The sequence below is a fragment of the Tripterygium wilfordii genome, chromosome 4 (assembly GCF_013401445.1).
Source record: "Tripterygium wilfordii isolate XIE 37 chromosome 4, ASM1340144v1, whole genome shotgun sequence".
In the NCBI taxonomy this organism is placed as follows: domain Eukaryota; kingdom Viridiplantae; phylum Streptophyta; class Magnoliopsida; order Celastrales; family Celastraceae; genus Tripterygium; species Tripterygium wilfordii.
The window spans coordinates 4,563,630-4,588,711 of record NC_052235.1 but is presented as its reverse complement, the minus strand read 5'-3'; the positions used below and the strand labels follow the sequence as shown (position 1 = coordinate 4,588,711).

Genomic DNA, 25,082 nt, shown 5'->3' with positions numbered 1-25,082 from the left:
CAATATAAACAATAAACAATTCTTGTCTAAGCTTTTTTTAATTGCCAATTTGTCCGATACAACAGTTATTTCATAAAATTGCCCTTCTCTACTTGAGTCAACTTTCTTCTTCCCTGCCTCACAAGTTAATATCAGTCAATTTTCATAAACCTTCAGGAATCCAAAGCTCTCCTAGCAATATTACATAAATATTAACCAGTTGGGCATAAAGGAAGCACCAGCTTATTACTGCCGTTGTAACTTGTAACTATATATAATTCTTGAGACACCTAACAGGTTCATGTACAAGGGTTGATATGCTTTGTGCTGGAACATCATGTTCCAAACTAAGAACAACAACGACGATAGTAAAAGTTGAAACTGGAGTATACTTGCTCTCTCTGAAGAAGTTATAGTTGCTGCACATACTGGCCCTCGCGGCTTATGATAAGGTCCAATAAGCAATTAGGTGGAGAGTTTTAACCTATCCCTGTAAATGAAAAGATGCTGAAACAAGTAAATGGACTGGCCAAGCAATGAGTTCCGCTGTGAACAAAACTGAGATCCGAGGAGTCATACAGTTTTGGAATCTTGAACATGCAAAGGCTTCTTGTAAGACTGCAATAGAAGAGAAGAACAGACAACACTAAGGGAAGAAGCAGCCATGCAAGCACCGGCAAGCCAAGGAGGAAGCCGAATTCCAGTGAAAGGGTATAATATTCCAGCGGCAATTGGCACACCAAGTATGTTATAGCCAAGAGCCCAGATGTAGTTTAGCCGAATTCGAAAACTGATCTTTCGAGACAGATCTATGGCTGTAACTACATCTTCCAAGTTGCTTTTAATAAGAACTATATCAGCTGATTCAATAGCGATATCAGTGCCAGCACCAATTGCCATGCCAACGTCTGCTGCAGCTAAGGCTGGTGAGTCATTTATTCCATCTCCCACCATAGCAACGATCATACCTTTCATCTACCATCCAATTTCAATAAAATTAATCAAGCAAGCTCATCTTACTCGGTTATTTCAACACTGTAATGTGAATAAATTCAAATAATGCATTCACAATTCAAACAGTAGAAATCAGCTCATGCCCAAAGAGCTATCATTTAACCAATTCAAAGCAAAAACAGGCAAGAAAGCACAGTAACAAGTTTGGAGCCCGATAGTGATATCCTGAAAATTTCGTCATACTCATCAAGGCATCCTAATCCCAAGCTTTCCCAACTAGAAGATGAAGTTTAGAAGAGATTATGTTATGGTGTAATAATTCATTCATATTATGGTCAATTGAAAATTTTCAAATGTTCCACGACTGCATTACATGGTAAGTCTTCATTTTCTTCAATTATTCCATCTTGTCTCCAAAAGTTCTTTCTCTATGTTAACTATCAAAAAGAATGAAAGCCTTCGTACTTGGTGGTTTCCATGTCACCACCAACTCAGTTCTCTGTGACTGGCGTTTTGGAGTTTCATATTCATGTTGGATAAGTACAATAAAGGTTCAGATTGAGCATACCTGTAGAGATCTGATCTTGTCAGCTTTTCCCAGTGGATCTGTCTCGGCAATCACATTCTCAATTCCAACCTCTTTTGCTATGGCGGATGCAGTAGCCCAGTTATCCCCAGTCACCATAATGCTTGAGATGCCCATTGAGCGAAGGAAAGATATGACACGTCCAGCCTCAGGCTTCACTGGATCAGTTACAGCAAAAGCTCCAGCAACATCTCCGTCAACACCAACTAACACACAGGTTTGAGCCAATTGCTCGTGCTCTGAAATATAATCCTCCACCTCAGGACCTATAGAGACATTACAAGCTTGCATGAATCTCTTGTTCCCAACGGAAACAATTATGTCACCAACTTTTCCAGACACTCCCGCTCCAGGATGCACCTCAAAGTCCTTAGCTTCTTTGACATACTCATTTAGAGATTCAAGCTTCTGGCACAGTCCCTTAGCATAATCCACCACAGCTCTAGCTATTGGGTGTTCACTGTTCACCTGATCATTAAGAAGTATAAGACTCTATAATAAGCTTTCACTATTTTGTTCAGTGAAATAGTGAATTATTTTGCTAAATTTCTGTCTATACGTGAAATTTCAGAACTTTTTGTCATGAATAATCTTGTATCACATCTGTCTTTTCACAAATGCATATGTGTGTACCTGTCTAGACAGTGCACACACACACAAAAGTGAACACGCATACATTAAACATACAAAGCGCTTATGCAAAAAGGAACTTAAGTCACATGAAAGTCCTGCCAATTTCTCGCAAAGTTTCTTGAACTGCCATCCAAAACATACTTCACTAAAAGGTTTCTGAATCCTTCTGAAGAATGAAGATTAACTTCATCTAAAATATTAACCTACCTCTACAGCAGAAGCCATTTCGCAAAATTGTTCCATTGAAACAGTCGAAAATAGCATGACACTAACCACCACTGGTTTTCCAACTGTCAGTGTCCCTGTCTTATCAAAGACCACTGTTTTCACCTGCAGGTTCAGAAAAAGAAATGAATTCTGATTAAATTACAGAGCACGGAAAATCGAGACAAAACATGCTTTCAATCTATGGCTGTGATGTCATTTGTGTAGTTGCAGAGGGGGATGCAGTAAAAAAATGAAGAACTAGAAAACTTATTGGGAAACCACTTCTTATAACAACAATTACTCTAAAACAACTTCATATTTAAAAAAAAATTATAAAACAAGAATTGTATCTGATTGCGAAGCTCCAATAGTAAAATCTGGTAAGAGTTCTAGAGAATTTCATATATAAATTCGACTAAAAATACAGAGGGAATATTGTCTATGAGACTACGACAACAGTTGACATTCAGTTATCATTAAGCATGGCAATTTTTCATGTAAACAGTGTATAAGGTTATACTATGGAACAATAAATGTAGAGAGCCAGATCAATTCCAAAAAAAAAATCTCACATGGAAATATGACAAGGATGTAACTTCCTACCATTGAAAATTGAAAAATTCATTCAACAACAAATCTTTCTGATGATGAAAAATGTAAAGGAAGTAATGAAGTATTGACTATTTAATGTTGCCCATTTGCCACTTTGTTGAGAACCAAAGACAGGAAGAGCCTTCAGAAAGTAATTTTGTACTCGACCAGAAATGTTCAATATATTGAGGCAATGTAAGTACTAAATTGAAAATTGTAGCCTTCTACAGATGACAGTAGCCTTACCTTGTGAGCCTTTTCAAGTGCATTCCCTCCTTTGATAAGCACCCCCTCAGAAGCACCTTTCCCGGTGCCAACCATGACTGCAGTTGGGGTTGCTAGTCCCAGAGCACAGGGGCAAGCAACCACAAGAACCGAAATACCAAACTGCAGCGCAAGTTCAAATTCATCCATGTCTTTTGGTATCAAGTGTTTGGGGTAAATACCGACAACTCCAGTAATAAACCAACCCAACCATGTCATAAATGCAGCAAAAACAACCTGATGTTGGATCAGTCAGTTAACACATAATTTTATCAAAAATAATTAAATTGTACAACCACCAAATAATAAGAAATGCATTGCAAAGCAATTTTAAAATTCATTTTTTTGGCTAAATTATGTATGATTTTCCCGTCAGATAGCAAGAACTTCCCATTCTACAGCATTGCAGAAGCTCCTTCTTGGAAAAAGGCATATTCCTTAAATCTGAATTTTGCTTTTATTTTTATTCAACAAATTCATTTCTTAAAAAAAATAATAAAACATCAGATGCTCATAAATTTTTTCTGGATTTTGCCCCTTGGCATCTGTAGCTTGTGAGGAAGTCAAAAATCATCAGGCAATTCGAACTCAAAAAACTGGAATGCTCTCAAGAAGAAAGCTTGAGTAGCTTCATCCATGGATCATTGAAGCATGCATAAACCATTAAGTTCCAAGCCCTTTATACCTTCTTATTTGCTTCAAAGTGCATTTATTAGTATTTCAGCTCAAATGAGTATTTTAATTAGATTAGGTCCAAATAAAATGAGTAACTCCATTACAGGATACAAAAATGTAAAGAAACAGTCACAATGGAAGAGAAACATCCCAAACCCTGAAACTAGCATAAAAAATCTGGCCACACGCTTAAAGCCACATAATCTAGTTCCTGTTTCAAATCCAACATAAGAATTTCAAATACTTGAAAGAACTAAATCCTAGAAAATATTTTATGCTCTCCAAACAGAGAATCAAATTGAGAATATGACAAACAAGTAGAGTCATAATGTTTGAGCGGAAACAAATGAACTCACAATGGGAACAAAAAACTTTGAAATTTGGTCAGCCAGCTTCTGAACAGGTGCTTTGGCAAGCTGAGCAGCTTCCACAAGTTGAACAATTTGGGAAAGTGCAGTCTCAGACCCAACATGGGTGGCCTTAACCAGTATACATCCATTTTCATTAACAGTCCCACCAATAACCTGTCAAAAATAGCAGCCTGACATGAGATTGGAACAAATAATTAAAATCAGTAGCATTCATCTACTTGACTAAGTCTTTCTTTTCATCTTTCTTTTTGTAGGGAGTCAAATGAAAAGGGAGAGGAAGGGACAATCAATGTACAGCAAACTAAACCGGAGGAACCAATGAATCCTCTTACCATTGGGCCGCCACTACATACATCAGAAATAATATTATGCAAGTAGTACCTTGTCACCAGACTTTTTCTCAATGGGACTTGATTCTCCTGTAATCATACTCTCGTTCACATAGCTTTGACCACTTGTAACGATACCATCAACAGGAATTATTGCCCCGGGAACGATCTTAATTATATCTTTCCTTTGTATCAATTGAGTGCTGATTTCTGTCTCTGAGATGACATTTCCATCACCATCTAAAGTTAATAAGTAAGCTGTATCAGGGGCAAGTTTTGTCAACTTCGTCAATGCATCTGATGTCTTCCCTCTGGCCACAATCTCCAAATATTTCCCCAAAAGAATAAAAGATATCAGCATTGCACTGGTCTCAAAAAAATCTTGCCCTTCAAATGCATCAGAAGTCATTGCCTTAATTGCTATAAACACAGAGTAAAAATAAGCAGCATTGGTCCCCAGAGCCACAAGTACATCCATATTGGCAGATTTTCTTCTCAATGCTTGGTACGATCCCAAATAAAACCTAACAATGATATCCACATCAAAATAATTAATGAGAATAGATGTCCGCGTATAATTTTTTCTCTTTGAGAACATTGTCTTTTTGCAAGTTTTAGAAACTAATCATAAACCTAAGAAAAATTTGAAGGAAAAAAAAAAGTTACCTTCGGCCAATAATGAACTGCACCGGTGTACAAAAGATCCATCTTAGTAACAGGCCAACCGTAAACATTTTGTAAATCTTGTGCTCTAACCACTTTCCAAAAGGAGGAAGCATTGGAAGCACCATGGAGAACATAAAAACCGGTACGGTGAATAGGCAGCTCAAGTAGAACTGGTTTCTATACATATCAATTTCATGATGCCTCTCAGTTTCTCTTCGTCCAAGAGGTATGTATAAGCTTGCATGGAAAGAATTAGAGCCGCTACCGGCTTCTTGGATGCGTTGTATGAGAGATCTAGGACCAGTGAGGTCTGGGTCATAGGTGACAGTTACCTTATGATTAGCCAAGTCGATTTCAACATGATCCACACCTATAGCTGACTCAAGGGAGCGCTGAATGATGGTCATATCTTCAATTCCTTCAACTTTCAGATGCGCTTTGTTGACTTCATTTCCGGAGCCGATCAGTTCAGTTCCAAATCCAGCGTCTTCCACAGCTTCAATTATGCGATTAACATCAGTGAGGTTTGGATCAAAGTGGACCTTAGCTTCTTCAAGAGCTAGGCCAACCACTGCTTTTTTAACTCCATCAGCCATTTGAAGGGCATGTTCAACAGACTCGGAGCAGCTGGTGCAAGCCATTCCTTTAATCCTAAGCCAGCATACCGCAATATCTGGCTCTGGAAGCCCATCAACTGGAAAACCAGCATCCTCCATAGTCTGCTTTATTTTTTCTGCCTGCAATGGAATTAGACTGTAAATGTTCCTGGTCTCCAAACACAGAATGATTAGTAAAAATTACAGAGAAAATAGTCGCAAGTCACAACATATGAGAAAAGACTACTCCTGGAATTGCAACATAATAGATAGACGCATGGATGCACACAGACACAGTCACTAGAAAAGACTACTCCTGCTTTCTGTCATGAATTCCAAACTCAAAGTTTCCAAATACAAATTTCTTTCATTTGCTTGAATAAAGACAAACCAAAATTGTTTTAGTTTTTGGGGTAAAATAAGGGGGAGAAAATTAGCATCCCTTTTATCTAAAACCCTTGTTCAATTTGGAAACTTTAACACTCCACTATCAAAAAATGATAGATTAAGAGTTCTCTCGGTTAGAATAGTGTAGTGAGAAACAAAATCAATTTCAGTTATCTTCCAACATACTTAACAGTAAAGAATATGAGTGAAGGAAGATTGGAAAAGAGTGCCGATGAACAATGTAATCTAAAAAATTTGAAGATGATACATGTTCTCTCCAAAATGCACGTGCAAGAGATTTATAGAAGTTAGTTTGCAATTGCACCTACACCAATAAGCTCTGGTATATACTTTATAACAGCCTGGCCTTGAAGAACCAACACTGCAATGCTTTCAACCCCATTAAGCTTTCCGACTGCAGATTCTATGGAAGTTGCACAAGCTGCACAGTTGATATTGCCAACTTTGAACTTGACTATCCTTGTTTTCTTATCCATGTTCTTAACTGGTTCAGGGATATCAATAGCAACATTTTCTGGAGGCTGCAATAGAGGCACTAGAAGATCATTCCTCCCATTAACCTCAATTTCGTCGTTTGGAGCCATTAATCCTAAACAAGAGGAAAACATAGAGTCAAATACCCTGCTCATTGTATCAGGAACTACCAGTATTCATCCTTCATGTATTTTAATGAAAATCAAAGCAAAGTTAAAAATTGACTAACTGCAGCTGTCGTCTTAAGCTCTTAAACATACATTAAAATGAAGGAGCACAAAAGAAAACCAGAGTGAAGTATTCGGTAAAAGAAAACATGAAGTGAATAAGTGATAGTCATTATCTAGCACATATAGCACGACTTCAATGTCAAAAACTTGATCAAACCACGTCGTTGAACCCCCCATATCAAGACAAATATGATAAGGTAAAGCATCTAATTCCATCTGATCTTTAAACTGATCAAAGTCACAAGTCTTGTAACATAAAAACAACTAAACAAAACAAATCAAAGACAACCCAAAAAAAAAATCAATATAATCAATTTAACCTTTCAAACAAAGAATTAAGAATTAGTGGAGTCAATACTAACCCTAGACTAAACTTCGACCTATAATTCGGAACAACATCAGAACCTACACCAAATTTCCCACTGCAGACCAAACATAACAAACGCATATGTAAACTTCTGAACGAACAACTACAAACAAGCTGTAGAAAGCTCAAAATCAAACACACAATCGAGAGTAGCAAAATAGACCTTGTAGTGATTCGATCGCAGATAAATCAACAACCGATGATGAAGATTCACGTGAGGTAGTGAAACAAGACGAAAGAGATTTCGGCCAGGGGAAAAAATTTCAAAAAAACAAAGAAGTTGTGGGATACGTGTTAGGGTTTCTGAGTGGAGCGAATTTTTCAGGGATTGGAAAAGAGGACGAGATGGACGGCACGCGGCGGCAGAGACGACTTTGGGTGGGAAGTTGGGTATTGTCGTTTATATATCCAAGTGTTTTAAATTTTTGAATCCTTTAACGTCTTCCACTTCGCTTAACCACCCCTAAATTGCCGCGTTATGTGCACGTATTTCGGGAAGGTCCTAGAGTCATGCATGATGCATTAATGGATCATGGGTCCCATATTCGCATTATCGTACTCTTTTTTTTTGTGATTGGAAAAATAAGTCGCTCAAACGACCATAAAAGAGTCTGAAACTTAAATCGGATTACTTTCACCTGTTGATTCAGAACCAGATACTAAATCTAATAATTCCCTCCAAAAAAAAGGTACTAATAATTCCCATAAGGAAAACCTGATACCTAGAAAGAAAATGCCAAGAGAAATTAATTTTTTTCCTAACTTGGTGTACTAATGGAATTTAATTAGCATGAGGAACAAAAGAAGAATGAGCACTCAAAAAAGTTAGGATAGCTCACATCTGCAAGACTGCAAAGGCAAAAGCATATATACAGAACAGAGTACAGTACAGTCGTGGATTCTTGTGTTCTGCAAGGCCAATGGCAGCTGCCCCAAGCCCGACTATGAGACTATCATCTAGGTCTCTTATAAATCAAATAATTCAATCCTCTTTGCTAAAAAGGGTATCGTTTGCTAAAAAGGGTAGCGATGCTGAGCTTTCGCCTTTGGGTCTGGTACCAATTCATTGAACAATAATGTAGCACTTATATTTAATTTGGCACTGTCATATCTAATAATAAAGCAAAGGAGGAGAAAAAGATAAAGAAACAATACCTCCCTTAAAGATAAGATTCTTTGGACCATCAAGGCATTACTTTCGTCAAGAATTTCCATTTTTGAAAATTCGATTTTTCAAATGAACGATTTGAAGACCTTTCACATACGGAAATACGAAATTCAAGCTCAGTTAATGTAACAAGTCAAGGTTGCGGAAGGATCACTTGCAAAATACTGTATTTAAATGATATTAATTGTTTGGTGTCAAGCATGTCAGACGATACTGTTGCAATAAAATGTTACATATTTTAGGTAATGACTGACATTTTTTCCAGAAAGGGTACTCAATTTGTATTCATTATAAGCAATCATTATTATGATTACATCTACGAGAGAATTGAAATAGATATATTCCTTTGATTGGTAATTACTAATTAAGGTTTTAATGTTGAAGTGTCTGCAGTTGGAAGTATAAACAGATAACGCCGATCACGAGTGGAGCTAGCGCCTAACGGAGCTGAGTCTTGGGCCTGGAACCAATTCATTAAACAAGAGCTCCAGAAGTTGCGCTTTGGGCCTTCAACTTCATGTATTTTTAGCCAAGTAAAACTTTGGGCCTATATTGGAGCCTGCCATTTCATGTTTTCGACGAGCCAAGTTGAGCTTTGGGCCTAGATTTGGGAGTGGAGTTAGGGGGCTTAGGGCTGCAAATGGGCATTATTGATATTGAGTCGGATCTTGAATGGATTGGGATTATTAAATTGAATCCAAATTGGGAAGTACTCCATGGTCGGGATCCGTATATCGGTCCTCTCTAGTCTCTTCTCGGAAGGCTTCTTATATTTCTGAATCTATCTATGGAAACAACAAATTTTTACTCTTAAAAAAAAAAAATTAAAAAGGAACAGTAAATCCTCTGCTAGGAAGGAACGGTACCGACTGCAATGATCTCCAATTAGGGTTTTGCAGTGACACACAATCACTGAATTTGATTCTTTCAATTCGTTACAGGTTCCTTACACCATGCCGAGAAACGACGACGTTCGCTTTGTGTCTTCTTCCGTCAAAGTTCCACTTTTTTCTCCGCCTACTTTGCAATCTCTGTCCTTCAGTCTCACATTCTGTTCTCAAACTCTAGCCTCGCAGTTTGGCAAATACAGGCTCTCGCTTTGCAATTTTATTGACTCACTCAAAACGCGCTCCAACTCAACAGGTTCAACTCTTTCGGAGTTACTAGCCCAGAGCCCTCGCTCACATTCTATTCTTTGTTCGGCGTCGTTGTCTCTTAATCAGCCCAATGAGGCAACTCAGTTAGGGTCGGATGGGAAGGAGGCGGCTCAGCAGCTGCAGCTCAAGCGTGGCGGGGCACACTCTGCGAGCCGACATGAAGAGGAGAGGGTGCTGATAAGCGAGGTGCTGGTGAGGAACAAGGATGGGGAAGAATTGGAAAGGAAGGACCTTGAGGTGGAGGCTATGGCAACACTCAAGGCCTGCCGCCCCTATTCGGCCCTTACAGTTCGCGAGGTGCAGGAGGACGTCCAAAGAATCATCGACAGTGGTTACTTCTGCTCCTGCATGCCTGTTGCGGTTGACACGCGAGATGGTATCAGATTGGTCTTTCAGGTAGTAGAATCAGTCTCCTTTTGAAATAACTTGTGTGCATTATTACTATTAATAATGGTATTTACATAATTACATTTGAGTGCGTTTAAAAGATAGGGAAGCTTGATATGGTCATAAAGGAAATTTCTTTTTGGGAACTATTCACTGGAAATCATCTTGCAGTTGTGGTTTTCAATGCTAATGCGACTATGCGAGGCTGGAGATTGAATTTATAGTGCTATATGCCATATGTATGTCTTGCTTGAAATTCATGAAAGAAAATATTTAGAGTATTAGAATTGGTCATTGATAACTGATGGGACTATCAACTCTGCCAAGGGAAATGTTTGTCTGCAGTATTATCGGACTATCTTGTCAAAGTGATTGCCGAGTAATTGTCCTACTTATGCTAAGTCTTTGTTTTAAAGATTGATTGTGAAATTATTCCAAAATCATGTGCATCGAACTGCTAACAAATGAAGAAAATTCCTGAGATTTCGTGGAATTCTTTTACCGCCATTTCAGCTAATTTTTATGCATTGAAAGAAAAGCATTCGTATATGGTTTGCTACAGAGCAATGCTTGATATTGGTTCTTATGGTGTAAGGTAGAACCAAACCAAGAGTTTCATGGACTGGTATGTGAAGGAGCTAATGTTCTTCCATCAAAAGTCCTAGAGGATGCTTTCCGTGATGGTTATGGTAACTTATAGCTATTTGTTGTATGACTGTCTATTTGTGTTCACACAATTCCAACTTACAAGGACTTTTAGTTTTTCTTTTATATTCTAAATTCGAAATGCACTCATAGGAGCGCTCCTTTTTAATTTTGGTGTCAAGCTGTGCAGGAAAAACAGTTAACATCAGGCATTTGGATGAAGTAATAACTTCGATCAATGGCTGGTACATGGAGCGTAGTCTTTTTGGTTTGGTTAGTGTGTTGGTTATTCATCTTTTGTAATATTTTACTGTTGTTCGGTTACTTTCTATGGAATGTAGAATCTGTTGTAGACTTTTAGTTTTGCCATCATTGTTTGTAATTGTAGTGATTCTTTTTAATAGACAATTTTGTCATGATCATTCTATTAGGTTTCGGGTATTGAGATCCTTTCTGGGGGTATCATAAGGTTACAAGTTGCAGAAGCTGAGGTTAATAATATTGTCATTCGATTCCTTGACCGCAAAACGTAAGACCTTTTCCCAATTTTCCTAATATGCATGTACACTTGATTCATATAACTTCATGTTACATATTTCTTCCTCTCTTTTTTTGAGAATAGTTATTGGTTTATACTTAATGCATGATTTGATGCTGTCTCCAGTGGTGAACCAACTAGAGGGAAGACAAGACCTGAAACAATACTGAGGCAACTAACAACTAAGAAGGGACAGGTATTCTAACAATCTCCTTGAGGCCATTTGTTTGACCTCTTTGTAATTTTCTATGCACCTTCAATGGTGGCCGTTCAATAAAATTAAAGGGAAAGAAAAGGACAGGTATTTTCTTGGTCAAGCCTTACGTACTTGAATGCTAATGAGTCACAAGGTTGGTGCATTTTTTATAAGCATTCTGACTAACATTTGCTTTGGATGTGAAATAATTGTTAAGCAGGTCTACAGCATGCTTCAAGGGAAAAGAGATGTAGATACTATATTAACCATGGGAATTATGGAAGACGTTAGCATTATTCCTCAACCTGCAGGAGGTAATAAGATATGTTATTTGTTTGAGTAATCTTGTGGATAGACATGCATATTTTAAGATGAATAACTTAGTCATCTCATGATCTTTAGTCTGATTACCCTTATTATTTTTGGCATACATTCACATAATTATCATGAACTCTTGACCATATTCTTCTCTCCCTACCCTTATCTCTTGGCCAGCCAATGTAAACCATCCCTACATTCATTATCAAAATCTTGATGAGAATTGTTGATATTGTTTGTCAGCTTCTGTGACATACTATATACACAGAGCTTGGTTGCGTCGAACTGTACATTTTGATAGTAATTGAATATTTTATCTTTCTTATTTATTTTTTCATGATTAGGCTCTTCTATGTGTGCATTAGTGAATGGATTTGCCTTCATGAATATGGATATTCTTTTGTTTCTCTTTTCTAAAGTTGTCACTTTCTGATACTTTCTTCTTGGACTCATTATAGATACAGATAAGGTGGATTTGATAATGAATGTTGTTGAACGCCCAAGCGGAGGCTTTTCTGCTGGTGGTGGAATATCGAGTGGGTAAGTGATGTTGCTTCTCAGATTTGTATCTTCATCCCTAATTTTTTATGTGATAATGATCTATATTTCTATGTTGTGGTATGATTGAAAAAGTGCACCTGGTGTTGTTTGGTCTGCAGGATTACGAGTGGGCCTCTAACAGGACTAATTGGAAGGTAAATTTTGAGACCACCTTGGCTGGTTGGCAAAGTTTGCGTTATGTGTCAATACAGACGCAGTTTTGTTTCGCCTTCTGATCATTTACTATTGTTGCAAACTTGCAATGGCTCATTTCTGAATATTCCCTTTTACCCATATTCACTAATATTTCTGTTGCAGTTTTGCATATTCTCATAGGAATGTTTTTGGAAGAAACCAGAAACTGAATATTTCCTTGGAAAGGGGCCAAATTGATTCAATATTCTGCGTAAATTACACAGACCCATGGATTGAAGGTGATGACAAAAGGACATCTAGAACAATTATGGTTCAGGTAACAAAGAATTATTAGTTCATTACTTTAAAATAGGTTTACTTGGTGATGGGAAGATCAATACAGTGTAAACGGCATGTGTCTGTGTTAGAATTCAAGAACGCCTGGAACACTTGTTCATGGTAACCAACGTGACAATAGTACTCTGACTATTGGCCGTGTAACTGCTGGTATAGAATTTAGTCGACCAATCAGGCCAAAGTGGAGTGGAACTGCAGGGCTAATATTTCAGGTACTTATACAAAATTTTCTTTTCTAGTAATATATTATTGCATTAGTATGATAAATTTTGAAATATTGTAATGCTTATAAGGTGCTTTCATTTTTATACCGGTTTTCCTGTTAAAGTGAGATGCTGTCAACTGATATCTGATAGACTAAAGTTTGATTCCTATTCCTGTTCTTATCTTTTCTTTGCTCTGTAATGATGTTTTATTGGAGACAATTTCAGTAAATGCTTTGGTCAATGTTTAAACTTGTAGATCAAGTGTTCACGTCTCTTTTGAGCTTGCTGTAAACAATTTCGATATGTATATTCTATTCTACTGTGTGTCCTTATATCATTCTTATATATAAATACTTATATATTGGTATTGATTACAAATGCTAGCATTCTGGTGTGCATGACGAAAAAGGAAATCCTATTATTAAGGAGTCCTATGGCAGTCCCCTTACTGCTAGGTATGCTCTTTTGAAAGCAGATACTTGTAGATTCTAAAAGGTTGATGCCATGTGATGATTTATGTGTGTGGCTCTGACGTTTTGTTTTTGGTTTTCCTTATTTGTTTCGCAGTGGCAGGACTCATGATGACATGTTGCTCGCTAAGTTTGAGTGCGTCTATACTGGTTCTGGTGATCATGGGACTTCAATGGTCAGTCGTCTTATCTAATGAAGTTTGTGTTATGTCATATATCTATGGATCCTCATTTCTTTTCTCTTTGCAGTTTGTAAATTTGGAGCAAGGACTTCCTGTTTGGTCTGAGTGGCTGGCTTTCAACAGAGTGAATGCTCGAGCCAGAAAGGGTGTTGAAATTGGTCCTGCTCTCTTTGTTTTAAGGTACGGGTCTAGTTGGTACTTTTGGTACTCTTAACTGCAATTGCATTTTGCAGGGTGACCAGTTTGCTTTGATTATTCGGCTTAGGTTGCTATTTGTACTGTTTCCTTGAACGAAAGATTGACGTTTGTGTTAAAATGATACAAGTGATCTTTTGTTTTAATATACTAATTTATGTTGGTTTTGGTTGTAGTTTGTCTGGTGGTCATGTGGTAGGTAATTTCTCTCCTCATGAAGCATTTGCCATTGGCGGAATAAACAGCATAAGAGGTTATGAAGAAGGTGCTGTCGCTTCTGGTCGATCTTATGCTGTTGGCTCCAGTGAAATTTCATTTCCCATGGTAGGTGGCAAAAAGATAAATTTTATTTACAAGTATGAAGTATCTAGTATTATATTATAAGACTGGGCGACACCCCTAGATTTTCTTAACAAAAGCTTTTGTTTCTGCAGTTTGGGTCTGTGGGAGGAGTTGTATTTGCTGACTATGGAACTGATCTTGGATCAGGTCCTACCGTGCGTGGTATGTATATCTTTGCCCCACCTTTTTGATGCTTCCCTTATTTAGTTGTGTTTTGAAGGCAACGATGTTTAAGTTGTGAAAAAATTCATCTTTCTGAAAGCTGTGTCTCATGTGATACCTCATCCTTCTGTGGCACTTAGCAATCCTACCCTATGATGTCTTGGCCTTTAGAGCTTAATAGCTCACTCTGAAGCTACGCTTAAGCATGCAAACCAGTTTCATTGATTGATGAAGTTTAAACCTTTAACAGTCTCAATTATCATGGACTTTTAGATATTAAATGATCCATCTAGATGAACTCATATCCTGGTGGATGAGCAGAAGTCTATCAACTAGCTGCATTAGTGCGGTCGTTAAAATCATCAAACTTCGAACAATTTGCATCACTCAATTGGTCTGGCAGATTGGTTACTTAACATTTCCCTTGTAATTATCCCTCATAGGTGATCCTGCTGGTGCAAGATACAAACCTGGAAGTGGATATGGATATGGGTTTGGTGTGCGAGTTGATTCACCTTTGGGTCCTTTGCGACTCGAATACGCATTTAATGACAGGCAGGCAAGGAGATTTCATTTTGGGGTTGGCCACCGGAATTGACACCACTTTCCCGTCCTATTACTCTTTGTGGGATGCTCCCTGTTATTCTTCCTGTAGGTAACCAATTCTTAATTTTGTAGAAGGCCTACTTCTGGTATGGTTGTTCAACAATTTTCTTTTAATCATTAGTTGTATTTCCAATGGCTTTTAACTTTAAGAATCAGTTGCATGTTTTTTGTTCTTGGCCTGTCCTTTGCTCCATTCCTTGCAGACTTAACCTAGTAATTAAATTTTAAGAACAGTTTACTGGGCTTAGACCAATTGGACAACCTGTGTGAAGTTGGGCTCCTCTCACTGTCCTAAGAAATCAACTCAACGTGGGAAAATGAGGTTGCCTTTTTTGTCTGTAGGGGAATTGGCCTAACCCAGATAGTCATTGGGAGCTTTCACAACTCTTGCATCTCACCATCGCATTTATTATAATCCTCTTAGTACATGTCCTATGTATTTGTCCACTGGATGATCACAAGCCAATGCAGATTAATAGGTGAGACCCTCCCTACACTATACGACCATTTACTTGAATGAGAAATAAATGTAGTTTGTTGAAATTGGAAGTACTTTCTGACTCAATTGGTGGGGGTAATGGTACATTGGTACAGTGCAAGTTCAATAATACATGTATGTAATGTATGCTCACACAACTCAATCATTGTACTGTCCTGGTTCTGTCTGACAAATGCACCCACGTGTCTACTCTATGTATTTCACTCTACACTGCATTGCATATTTGCATGTGCAAACCACACGTATTCTATGCACTGCAGGCCTCTTCTTTGTTGGCCGCTTCTTCTTTAATAGTTCTTACCTTGGTCTGATCAATGGTTCCAAACTACACTTCGCAGTGCAAGTACACAGAGGGAGTCAGAGTATTAGGGTTTGGATGAGTCTTTGGACGGACCGACAGAGTAAACAGGTTTTGACTTGTGTAGTAATTCATGCAAGACTGGTGGTAATAGTCCACAATAGTAATTAGTCATGCTAGCACGTGCGCCGCACATGGCATCAGGATTGCATTTGCATCTAATGTAAGCATGCCACCCTGTCTGTATCATGCCATGTCAGCATTTGAGAGTCAAATTTGACTAGTTGGTCAGCGAATTTTGTAACCAATCTTTGCTCCTGTAGTTACAATTCTCCCCAAATGTATATATGTATGTTAAAAAATCATGAATCAAAATGTGTTATTGAGTGTTTTTGGTGGAGATGGGTTCGGCGGGTCTTCTTCTTTGATGGAGATTGGTGTGGGATTTGTTGAGGTAAAGTATCAGAAACAATGGTAAATGGATTTTTTTTTCAAAGTTCTGTGATGCTGTTTGTGCTTTCTGTAGTGCTGTGGAAAGAGAGAAATCAAAAAAGTTGATGGGGGCTGGGATGATGTCGCAATTGATATGACTGTTGGATGAAATGAATGGTTAACATTACAAAATTTCAAATAATTCTAGCTAAAATGATTCCAGCGCCCCAGCCCAGTCATTGCCTCTCAAATCTCAGAGAAATTATTGAATGCTCTTGGCACATGTATCATACATTGATGTGGTGTATCAAAACCAATAAAATTATGTCAATTCACAAGTAATTGGTGATAATATATAAACGTATGTTAATTGACATCACGTCTTGGTGTATCACATCAACGCATGTTTCAGGATTATTGAATAGTTACTCTTCAAAACTCACATGAGATTAGATGACATAATACGCATAAATCCTGGAACAAAATATAATTAATAAACTAAATAATACTAATATAAAATAAAGTTTGTGAGGATAAAGGCAGATGTTTTGATTTCTCATAACATGACATGGACGGACAGGAAGATTCATACTTCGATGAGTGGAGTACACTACTACTACTACTACACACTCGTGCTCTCTTGAAAACAACGTTAAATAACTAGATAAATACAAGGTTGCTTCATGTCCATTTATGTTTTCGAGTTGTATAATAATAAATAGTCAGATTTTGTGTTTTTTGAGACACTAACTCAATTATCCCCCTAATGTTCGCCCTGTTATTTATATTTTATTTGCTGTGTGTTTGATACTGAAAAAGGTTATGATTTTCTCAGAATAATATTGGTGAAACATACTTTCGGAGAATGTTTTATGATAAAATAATTCTGAAAAGCTAGACCAAATATGGACTAAATTCAGGTATGATGGCTCGTTCGCATTTGATCGATGACAGAGTAAGTGGGGTCAAAACCCAATGTAAGGTCAAAATAATATTGTTTCTAATTGGGATTGAACTCAGAACCTCTCAAGTTCATACAGTTTGACCTTATAGAGATTCACCAACCAGATTCACCAACCAGATTAAGTGATCAAATGATTGTGTATTCTTTATTAAATATATTATATTGAAGGATTGCATTCGAGTATCCAAGATAAGATAGTAATAATATCTAATTGGAGAAAAGAAGTTCCGAATTAACTAAGATCGAGTTATTGATATTGCATTTTTATCTCTAATATGGACTGAATTTATATATTTTGCTCAGTCAAAAGAATACAGCCATGTTAAGGTTAGTGTCTCCTACAAAGGTCACAAGAGACTGAATCAAGTGGTCAACACAAAGCAAGAGGGAAGCCCAACAACATTGGAAACTACAGTTTCAACTGTGTGCTATATATATGTATTCCAAGGACAATTGGACTTGTTGGCAACATTATAGTAACACTCGGGTCAGCCTCAGGGCAGTAATAGTTGACAATAATGCAATTAATACATGTACTAGCTAATTTTAGTCTTGTAAATATTTTAAGTTTTAAAATCCCACATGGAAAATGCTCGTATAATTTTTTGACTATCATATACGTTTTTCTTATATACAAAAAAAAGTAGCAGCAAATTCTCTCTTGAATTACTCCATAAACATTATTTCATTCATTTATTTTTTTAAGTAGGGTCTTGCTAACAAGCGACATAAGGACAATGGTTAAGGATTGATCACCATAACATGTCATGTGCAATAAATACTCTCTCACCTAATTTTTTAAATTTAAAATATAAATTTCAATAGAGTTTTTTCAGACTCCAAAATATGTTTATGTCATTTATCAAATGTCGTGAGGACACTAAATAGCATTCCCATGCAAGCATGGTATGGTGTGAAGTGTGAATGACTTGTGATTAAGAGCTATTTAATCAATTTGCTGTCTGCTAGGGTACCTACAGTATTATAAAGTGAGATAAAGCAACGTACCTACAGAAGTTTGTGCATTTGATGTCTCCCTCCTCCCTTATTTCATTTGTTCTCTCCACGCATGCATTGAAAATGTGCGAGATATGAGAATTTCCAAATGAATGCCTTGCGCCATCCATGCATATATATATATATATATATATCAACCCTCAAGAAGTGATTATAGAAATACACGTCAAAGTTTTCGAAGTGTTGAAATTTAAACTTGTTAATGGTAAGTTTTCTCTAATAAGTTAATCTGATTGAGCATTATTCATGAAAGCAATATTATTACGTTGTGTATATATATATGTAATTGGCGAGATTTACGTTAATGTGTGAATGCCGACAGTAACAGATGACAAGAAAGATATGTAGCCGACAGGGCTATAGGGATGGGTTTACTTTAACCCATCCCATATCATATGTACACGTACATATATTCACTACTAGTACTTGCCACAAGTTTACGGTATTTCAGTGACTTCTAAGCCCCATATATATATATATATATAGGGGTGTGGGTGTGGGTGTGGGTGTGGGTGTGTATATACTGCTCCAAACGCAGGGGAGGCAAAAAGGAAAAGGAACATTCATTTAGTGTCGTATATATTCATAGCTTTCGGCAACAAATGGAGCCAAAATAATACATGTTTGTATTGTTATGTCCCAAAGTCAGGCTACTTTTATACTCAAAACTTTGACATTATAGATACTCTATGTCCACGATAGGACAATCCATGCTCAGACAAAGAGTTTTCTTTTTCCTAATTCCCATCTGTAGATCTGGTCCTTCATTGAAAATGTTAAAAAGTTGATTCATTTTACTTAGGAATTATCTGAAACTATTTAGTGATATATTATATTATGTTTTCAGAACACACGTAGAGACTTATACACTAAACCTGGTTTGAGGTTTTAATGAACTGGCAATGCAAAGTATAACTTGTTATATATAATATTATTATATATTAGGAAGATATATGTAGTTTTCTTTCAATTTGTAATACATTGTATGTTAGTACAGATTAACATTATGAAGCTTCGTTAATTAATGTTGAATGTGACCGACTCCACAATATTTCAAGTGAAGCTCTCGTTAATGTTGTTCTTTTAAATTTATTCCAATCAAGTTTCCCGTACGTGGCCCATGTTGTGATGATGAAATCACAACCATTCATTGACGTATGATGAATTGAGTGGGGCCATGGTGACATTAATCTTTGATCTACTATACTTGAGAGAAAGAGAGAGGATTGGGACAAGAGGAATGTTGGTAGTGGGTCAACTGTGTAGAGCATGGATTAGGCACCAAAAGAGAGTGATGATAGCCATACATACATACATACATGATAATTTATATACTGATTGATGTTCCTATGCATGTATGTACTTTTTGACTAATTTTTCAAGTTTCACTCCCACCATGTATTTCCTTTGCATACTCATCTTCACTTCACACAAATAATAATATTGCCACAGTTTCTGTAATGAATACCCCATAACAAGATAGATAGAGTCATCACATTCATATATAGTGGCGATGAAAATGATTTAGTTTTTGCTTTATAGCTAGTGATATATAAGTAAATGTTTAGTTTTTCTCACACAACTGATATGTTTTCTGGGCCAGTTAGTACTTAGGAGACGGCCTATACAACAACAAACCCGAACTATGAGTCTTTGACCAATAGCGAACAATATCACGTTGATGTGTTTGAACTTGATTTTTTACATATGTAATCGTATTTAAATATTCCTTTCAAAATATAATTTTAACACATGTTGGTATGTTTATGCAACGAGACCAAACTTTGCGGGAATTTGATTGCATATTACCATAACAATACCGATTGAGAAAAAAACCCTAAACCAGATTCATGCAGCCAAAACTGAAATTCATTTTAAAAAATATTATTGATTGTGTTTGTATCTGTGTTTACACATTTTCAATGTCCTTTTATAAAAGGTATTTTGTATGAACAAGATGATCTTAGGGTGGTAATAGGTTTCTAATTTTGAAGGAACACCTGAAATCTAGCCATGTGGGACTCTACCTGGAAGAATATCATAAACCCATATGTAATAGTATGTTATTAAGACATATAACTACAACCCAAACTAATTAATCCTCAGTGGGGTTGTATAATTAGCAAAATTACAGCAATAAAAATATGTATGTTAAAGTTAAACAGTGAAGGTTGTTGGGAGCACAGTGTGATGAGCAGGTGCCCAGGGAAGCCGACCAGGGCGCGCCCACCAAAGCAAGTGCTGGGTTGGTTCATGGTTGGATCTATTTGTTTCCCAAGGTAGAGAGAAATTTCAAGATAAAAACAAAACAGCCCTCTCTCTCTATGTATTCTATCATCTATGCTAGCTTCTCTACACAAACACACACACACACTCTCTCTCTCCTTTGTGTGTTTTGAGGTTTGGGATTAAGGGAGACAAGCCTTCATCCCCAAAATTACTGATTTTGTCTTTGGTCTTTTGTCCCTAGATCTCCTTCCAATGCTTCCATGTAAAATTTATCTCATAGCCTTATTTTATTATTTTTTGATTTAAATATTATAATTACATGTATTGTACTTGTGTCTTTGGGTATGTATTTCTTGGGTGTAACCTTTTCATACATTGTTCAGTAAGTATATAGCTCTCTCTCTCTCTCTCCACTCTCAAGTCCCAAGATTATCTTCTCTCTTTATCTCTCTCTCTTCTTTAGCATATTTTCTCTAATGTTTAGTCACACTTCACAAGTGATATCTTGTCCCTCCTTTTTTATTCAATTGGGTTTACTTTATCATTCTTGATTGTATTCATTTATTCATTTTATCTTATATTATTTTCTTTTTAACCCCCTTCACCATTACACTTCTTTTCAATATTTGGTGATTTTGTTCAGTACCCTCCACCTTATAACCTTTTGGTCACCTTTATCTCTCTCTCTTACAATCTTACTTACTAGTCTCTCTCTCTCTCTCTCCCCCCCCCCCTCCTCTCCTTCAATCATGGCTGATCCTTATGGATGGTACCGACATTTCTCCACAGCCTCATCTTCTTCCTCCAATAATCCGTCTTTTGTTGGGTACAATTTCTACTCATCAAATTATAACAACATCAATAACGTCTCTTCTTATGTTCATCATCATCATCACCACCACTATCAATTATCCTCATCCTCATCAACATCACCTCCTTCTCCACCTCTCAAAGAAGCTCTTCCACTCCTCAGTTTAAGCCCAACCAGGCATGTTGAAGATCAGGTACAAGACTCCTCATCCACTAGTGCCATGGAAGTGGACAAGAACAGCAGACAAGGAATTACTCTCTTCTCATCTACTACATGTGGTGATGGTGATGGCGATGGCGATGATGATGATAGTGTTACTGTAGCTCTACATTTAGGGCTTCCTAGTTATTCTACTGCTTCAGCAGAATTAATCTCAAAAATCTCATCTGACCATCATCATCAAGAGATCTCTGATGATAAAGAAGAACTAGTAACAGTTGCTTCTGGTGGGTGTACTACTACTCTTCCTTATAATCCAAACTGTCTGAACAAAGGCCAGTATTGGATCCCAACTCCTGCTCAGATTCTGATTGGTCCAACACAGTTCTCATGTCCACTTTGCTTCAAGACCTTCAATAGATACAATAACATGCAGGTAATTATAATCCACCCCCACAAAAAAAAAAAAAAAAAAAGCTTCCCTTTTGTTCACTCTCCAATCACTCTCTGTTTGTTTCTTTTGATTTTTTGTGAGAAGAAAAAAACATTTCCCTATGCATACTTACTTTCCAGCTTGATTTTCTAATTTTCAAATTTATGCTTGTTTGTGTTGAGATTTGAGGAGAGAATTGTAGTGTAGGGTTTTTTTTCCCTTTTAATTTTAGCTTTATTTTTATGTTTTTTGAAAAGCTTTTGATTTGTGTATGCCTTAATTTATGTATCATCTATCAATTTACACAAGGTTTTAGGGATTTGAAAAGAAAGAATTAATACGTCTTTCCTGGTCCAACTGAGAGTAACATTATGCTTTTCTCTACCTTGGAGTTTGTGTTCTACTCATTTGCACAACACAAACATACATATATCTTCATGTGCAAGGAGTACTACTTTGATGATCTTCATCACCAAACCCATTACACATTCTGATCTGAACACTAAATCTCAGAGGATTATAACTCTTATTCATCTGTAAATTGTTGTGCAATACATGAATGTGACCGTTTCATGGTCTCATGAACCTCAAATTTAGCCAATTTTGAACTCTTTTTTTTTTTCTCAAACACACCCATATGCCTGCTTTGCTTTCATTGTAGACTATGAGCAGAGAAAGAGCAACTCAATTGAAAAGCTGGACTAAAACCCAAGTTTCTTATCTGCTCACATAGGCAAACTCTTCCCTTTTCAAGCCATAAATTCATGTGAAGTTCTATATTTATTATAAACATATACTAGTTTAGCTTAGAAGATGAAAAACTGAAGTTCAAAGAAACTAAGGAAAACCATTAATTATGTAGATTTGCTTAATGTTTGTTTGCATTAACTGCAGCTTATTTAAATTATCTATGCAGATGCATATGTGGGGGCATGGATCTCAATACAGAAAAGGACCAGAGTCATTGAGAGGAACACAACCAACAGCAATGCTTAAGCTTCCATGCTACTGCTGTGCAGCAGGTTGCAGAAACAACATAGACCATCCAAGGTCAAAGCCACTCAAGGACTTCAGAACTCTGCAGACCCACTACAAGAGAAAGCATGGGATAAAGCCATTCATGTGTAGAAAATGTGGCAAGGCATTTGCTGTGAGAGGTGATTGGAGAACCCATGAGAAGAATTGTGGGAAGCTTTGGTATTGCACTTGTGGTTCTGATTTCAAGCACAAGAGGTCTCTCAAGGATCACATTAAGGCTTTTGGACAAGGCCATGCTGCATATGGGATTGACTCCTTTGAAGAGGAAGATGAACCTGCTTCAGATATTGAACAGGATAATGACTGCTCTCAGTCTCAGTAATTAATTCATGAATATTAATCATGCATGACTCTCTCTCAAAAAACAAAAAAAGATGCATGACTCTCTCTCTTTCAAGAGTAGTTAAGTTAAGACACTACTAGCTAAGAGAGAATGGTCATGCCTAGTTAATTTTCTTCTTCCTCTAGCTACTGATTAATTGTTTTATTTACTACTCTTTTGTGTCTTCTTTTACTTTTCATCTTTTAGAAGTTTCTTATCACTTGGAGACTCATTATAAATCAATGTAAGATGAATTTCTCTCTCTCTCTCTCATTGATGTTCTGCATACATACATACATATATATATATATACACATGCATTCACATTTTCATGTACCTGAGATGATCAAAACAATTTGATTGTAAAAGAAGGAAATGAATGATCTTGATATATATGCAGATTGGTTCATATATAGCGGCACTGTTTTTGTTACATATAAATATATACAATGAGGAGGAAGAAGAATTAAAGAAGAAAGAAAGTTTGCAACTTTATGGTAGGATAGTTAATGCATAGCCATTTATGATCCATGTGTGAGAGTTGTCAAACCCTTTTGTCCCCAAATAATTCCTTTTGTTAGACTCATGTGTATGTATGTATTTGAAACAAATGGGCAGCGAATGGTCTTTCTAGATAGGATCCCCTGTCCTGGATATATATATATATATATATATATATATAAGAGATTTAAAGTATATTTTTCGTTCAGTGAGAGTGAGAGATCCCTTTTCACCTTATAATTTTTTTTTGTTGTTGAACTTTTTACCTTATAGTTGATAAAGCATCATATCACCTTTTTTTTTCTTCAGTTTTTTCACTGATAGACACAACATATATGTACTTATATGATTAGATTCACAATAATAATGATGCTGAAGAGTGACAATAATAATAATAATAACAGTACTGAATTTGTAATATTAGGCAGAGAGGATAGAAGGGAATGGATCTGGTTGGCAGCTTTAACCTTATACTATATTTGTTGTCATGACTCATAACTTGAGAAAGAAAGAGAGAGCAGTCAAAGGGTGCCTCTTGAAATGTCTTTTCAAAGCTACAAATGCAGTCAGAGTCTGTACTGTTCGATCTCCTCAATATCTGTCTCCCTACACACCCATTGTGGGCTCCACACTGTCATACACATATACATATTCTTTGGCCTTTTGATATACATATTCCTATATGTGTGTATAACTGTGTATGTATTAATGTATAGATAGACAGCTTCACTTCATACCTTTCTTTCTCAGATTCACTTTATACAAAGGTTTGTATGTGGCTGTCAGTTTGATTTTGATGTATACAGTTAGTATCTTATTAGTGTTTTCCCTGGAATTACTTACAGATTTAACGTAACACAGCAATAAAAAAGTGTTTGTGAATACCATATATATTTAACCATGTTGTGATTCCTTGCTTGTCTTCTTTGTTTTTACAGTGATATGTCACAACCATCTCGTCATTTAGATACCATTTTCATGAGGTGAACATGATAGATCATAGAGAAAACTCATCTATAAAAATAAATTACTTTTTTTTTCTTCAATATAGGAAAGAAATAAACACTTAATTTATATTGAAAAAAAGTATATTCATTGTGTATGTGATCAAACCTTTTTTTAAATGGGGAATTACAACATACAAATTTGTCTTTTGAACATCCGATATGAGCCTAAACTCCCGTGTAGAAAGTTATCACCTGACAAAATGGTAAGTTGGGCCAAAGCCCAATGAGTGGCCATGAGGGTATTACTTCTAGTGAGAATCGAACTCAAAACCTTCCGATTTCATACGGTTTGGCCTCGCAAAAATTTACCATTAGACTATCAACCAAGTAATTGTAAGTCATCAAACTAAATCTTGATTTGCAAGTAAACATATTGCTAAGTTGAATAAGATGAGACAAAACCCACCACAACAAAAAGGACTGACTGCTTATATATAA

At 36.6% G+C, this 25,082-nt stretch overlaps 3 protein-coding genes across 5 annotated transcripts; 2 read left to right on the top strand and 1 right to left on the bottom strand.

The window, feature by feature from the left end:
- Nucleotides 1–65: 65 nt before the first annotated feature.
- On the bottom strand, nt 66–7,729 carry LOC119997537 (copper-transporting ATPase HMA4-like). Of its 2 annotated transcripts, XM_038844635.1 has the most exons (9): nt 7,494–7,729; nt 6,568–6,848; nt 5,256–5,992; nt 4,642–5,113; nt 4,246–4,413; nt 3,197–3,451; nt 2,360–2,482; nt 1,502–1,987; nt 66–954 (listed from the first exon to the last, which is right to left on the bottom strand). In XM_038844635.1, the coding sequence occupies exons 2-9, from the start codon at nt 6,841–6,843 to the stop codon at nt 553–555; spliced, it is 2,919 nt and encodes a 972-aa protein (XP_038700563.1). In that variant the 5' UTR covers nt 6,844–6,848; nt 7,494–7,729; the 3' UTR covers nt 66–552. The 2 variants fall into 2 exon arrangements, with proteins under 2 accessions (XP_038700563.1, XP_038700564.1); XM_038844636.1 differs by lacking the exon at nt 7,494–7,729 and having other exon boundaries at nt 6,564–6,739.
- A 1,521-nt stretch (nt 7,730–9,250) lies between these two features.
- On the top strand, nt 9,251–16,131 carry LOC119995996 (outer envelope protein 80, chloroplastic-like). 2 transcript variants are annotated; one of them, XR_005467777.1, is made up of 17 exons: nt 9,251–10,051; nt 10,638–10,731; nt 10,878–10,960; nt 11,119–11,216; nt 11,352–11,421; nt 11,642–11,735; nt 12,198–12,279; nt 12,399–12,434; nt 12,598–12,751; nt 12,843–12,983; nt 13,362–13,432; nt 13,545–13,623; nt 13,697–13,809; nt 14,001–14,148; nt 14,259–14,328; nt 14,772–14,983; nt 15,772–16,131. XR_005467777.1 is itself a non-coding variant. In XM_038842486.1 (16 exons), exons 1-16 carry the CDS (start codon nt 9,452–9,454, stop codon nt 14,924–14,926), a joined length of 2,088 nt encoding a protein of 695 aa, XP_038698414.1. In that variant the 5' UTR covers nt 9,251–9,451; the 3' UTR covers nt 14,927–15,120. The 2 variants fall into 2 exon arrangements, 1 of the variants encoding a protein (XP_038698414.1); XM_038842486.1 differs by lacking the exon at nt 15,772–16,131 and having other exon boundaries at nt 14,772–15,120.
- Nucleotides 16,132–21,051: 4,920 nt separating this feature from the next.
- Nucleotides 21,052–23,398, top strand: LOC119997658 (zinc finger protein WIP2-like). The gene is made up of 2 exons (XM_038844813.1): nt 21,052–21,779; nt 22,693–23,398. The coding sequence occupies exons 1-2, from the start codon at nt 21,123–21,125 to the stop codon at nt 23,134–23,136; spliced, it is 1,101 nt and encodes a 366-aa protein (XP_038700741.1). The 5' UTR covers nt 21,052–21,122; the 3' UTR covers nt 23,137–23,398.
- The last annotated feature ends 1,684 nt before the right edge of the window (nt 23,399–25,082 follow it).

Bases quoted from the DNA above. Each gene is read 5' to 3' on its own strand.
- LOC119997537 (XM_038844635.1), bottom strand. From the start codon at position 6,843: ATGGCTCCAAACGACGAAATTGAGGTTAATGGGAGGAATGATCTTCTA. The intron at 5,993-6,567 runs GTAGGTGCAATT...ATTCCATTGCAG, and splicing joins ATATACCAGAGCTTATTGGT to GCAGAAAAAATAAAGCAGAC. The intron at 2,483-3,196 runs GTAAGGCTACTG...CTGAACCTGCAG, and splicing joins CACTTGAAAAGGCTCACAAG to GTGAAAACAGTGGTCTTTGA.
- LOC119997658 (XM_038844813.1), top strand. From the start codon at position 21,123: ATGGCTGATCCTTATGGATGGTACCGACATTTCTCCACAGCCTCATCT. The intron at 21,780-22,692 runs GTAATTATAATC...TTATCTATGCAG, and splicing joins ATAGATACAATAACATGCAG to ATGCATATGTGGGGGCATGG.
- LOC119995996 (XM_038842486.1), top strand. From the start codon at position 9,452: ATGCCGAGAAACGACGACGTTCGCTTTGTGTCTTCTTCCGTCAAAGTT. The intron at 10,052-10,637 runs GTAGTAGAATCA...TTATGGTGTAAG, and splicing joins GTATCAGATTGGTCTTTCAG to GTAGAACCAAACCAAGAGTT. The intron at 10,961-11,118 runs GTTAGTGTGTTG...TCATTCTATTAG, and splicing joins AGCGTAGTCTTTTTGGTTTG to GTTTCGGGTATTGAGATCCT.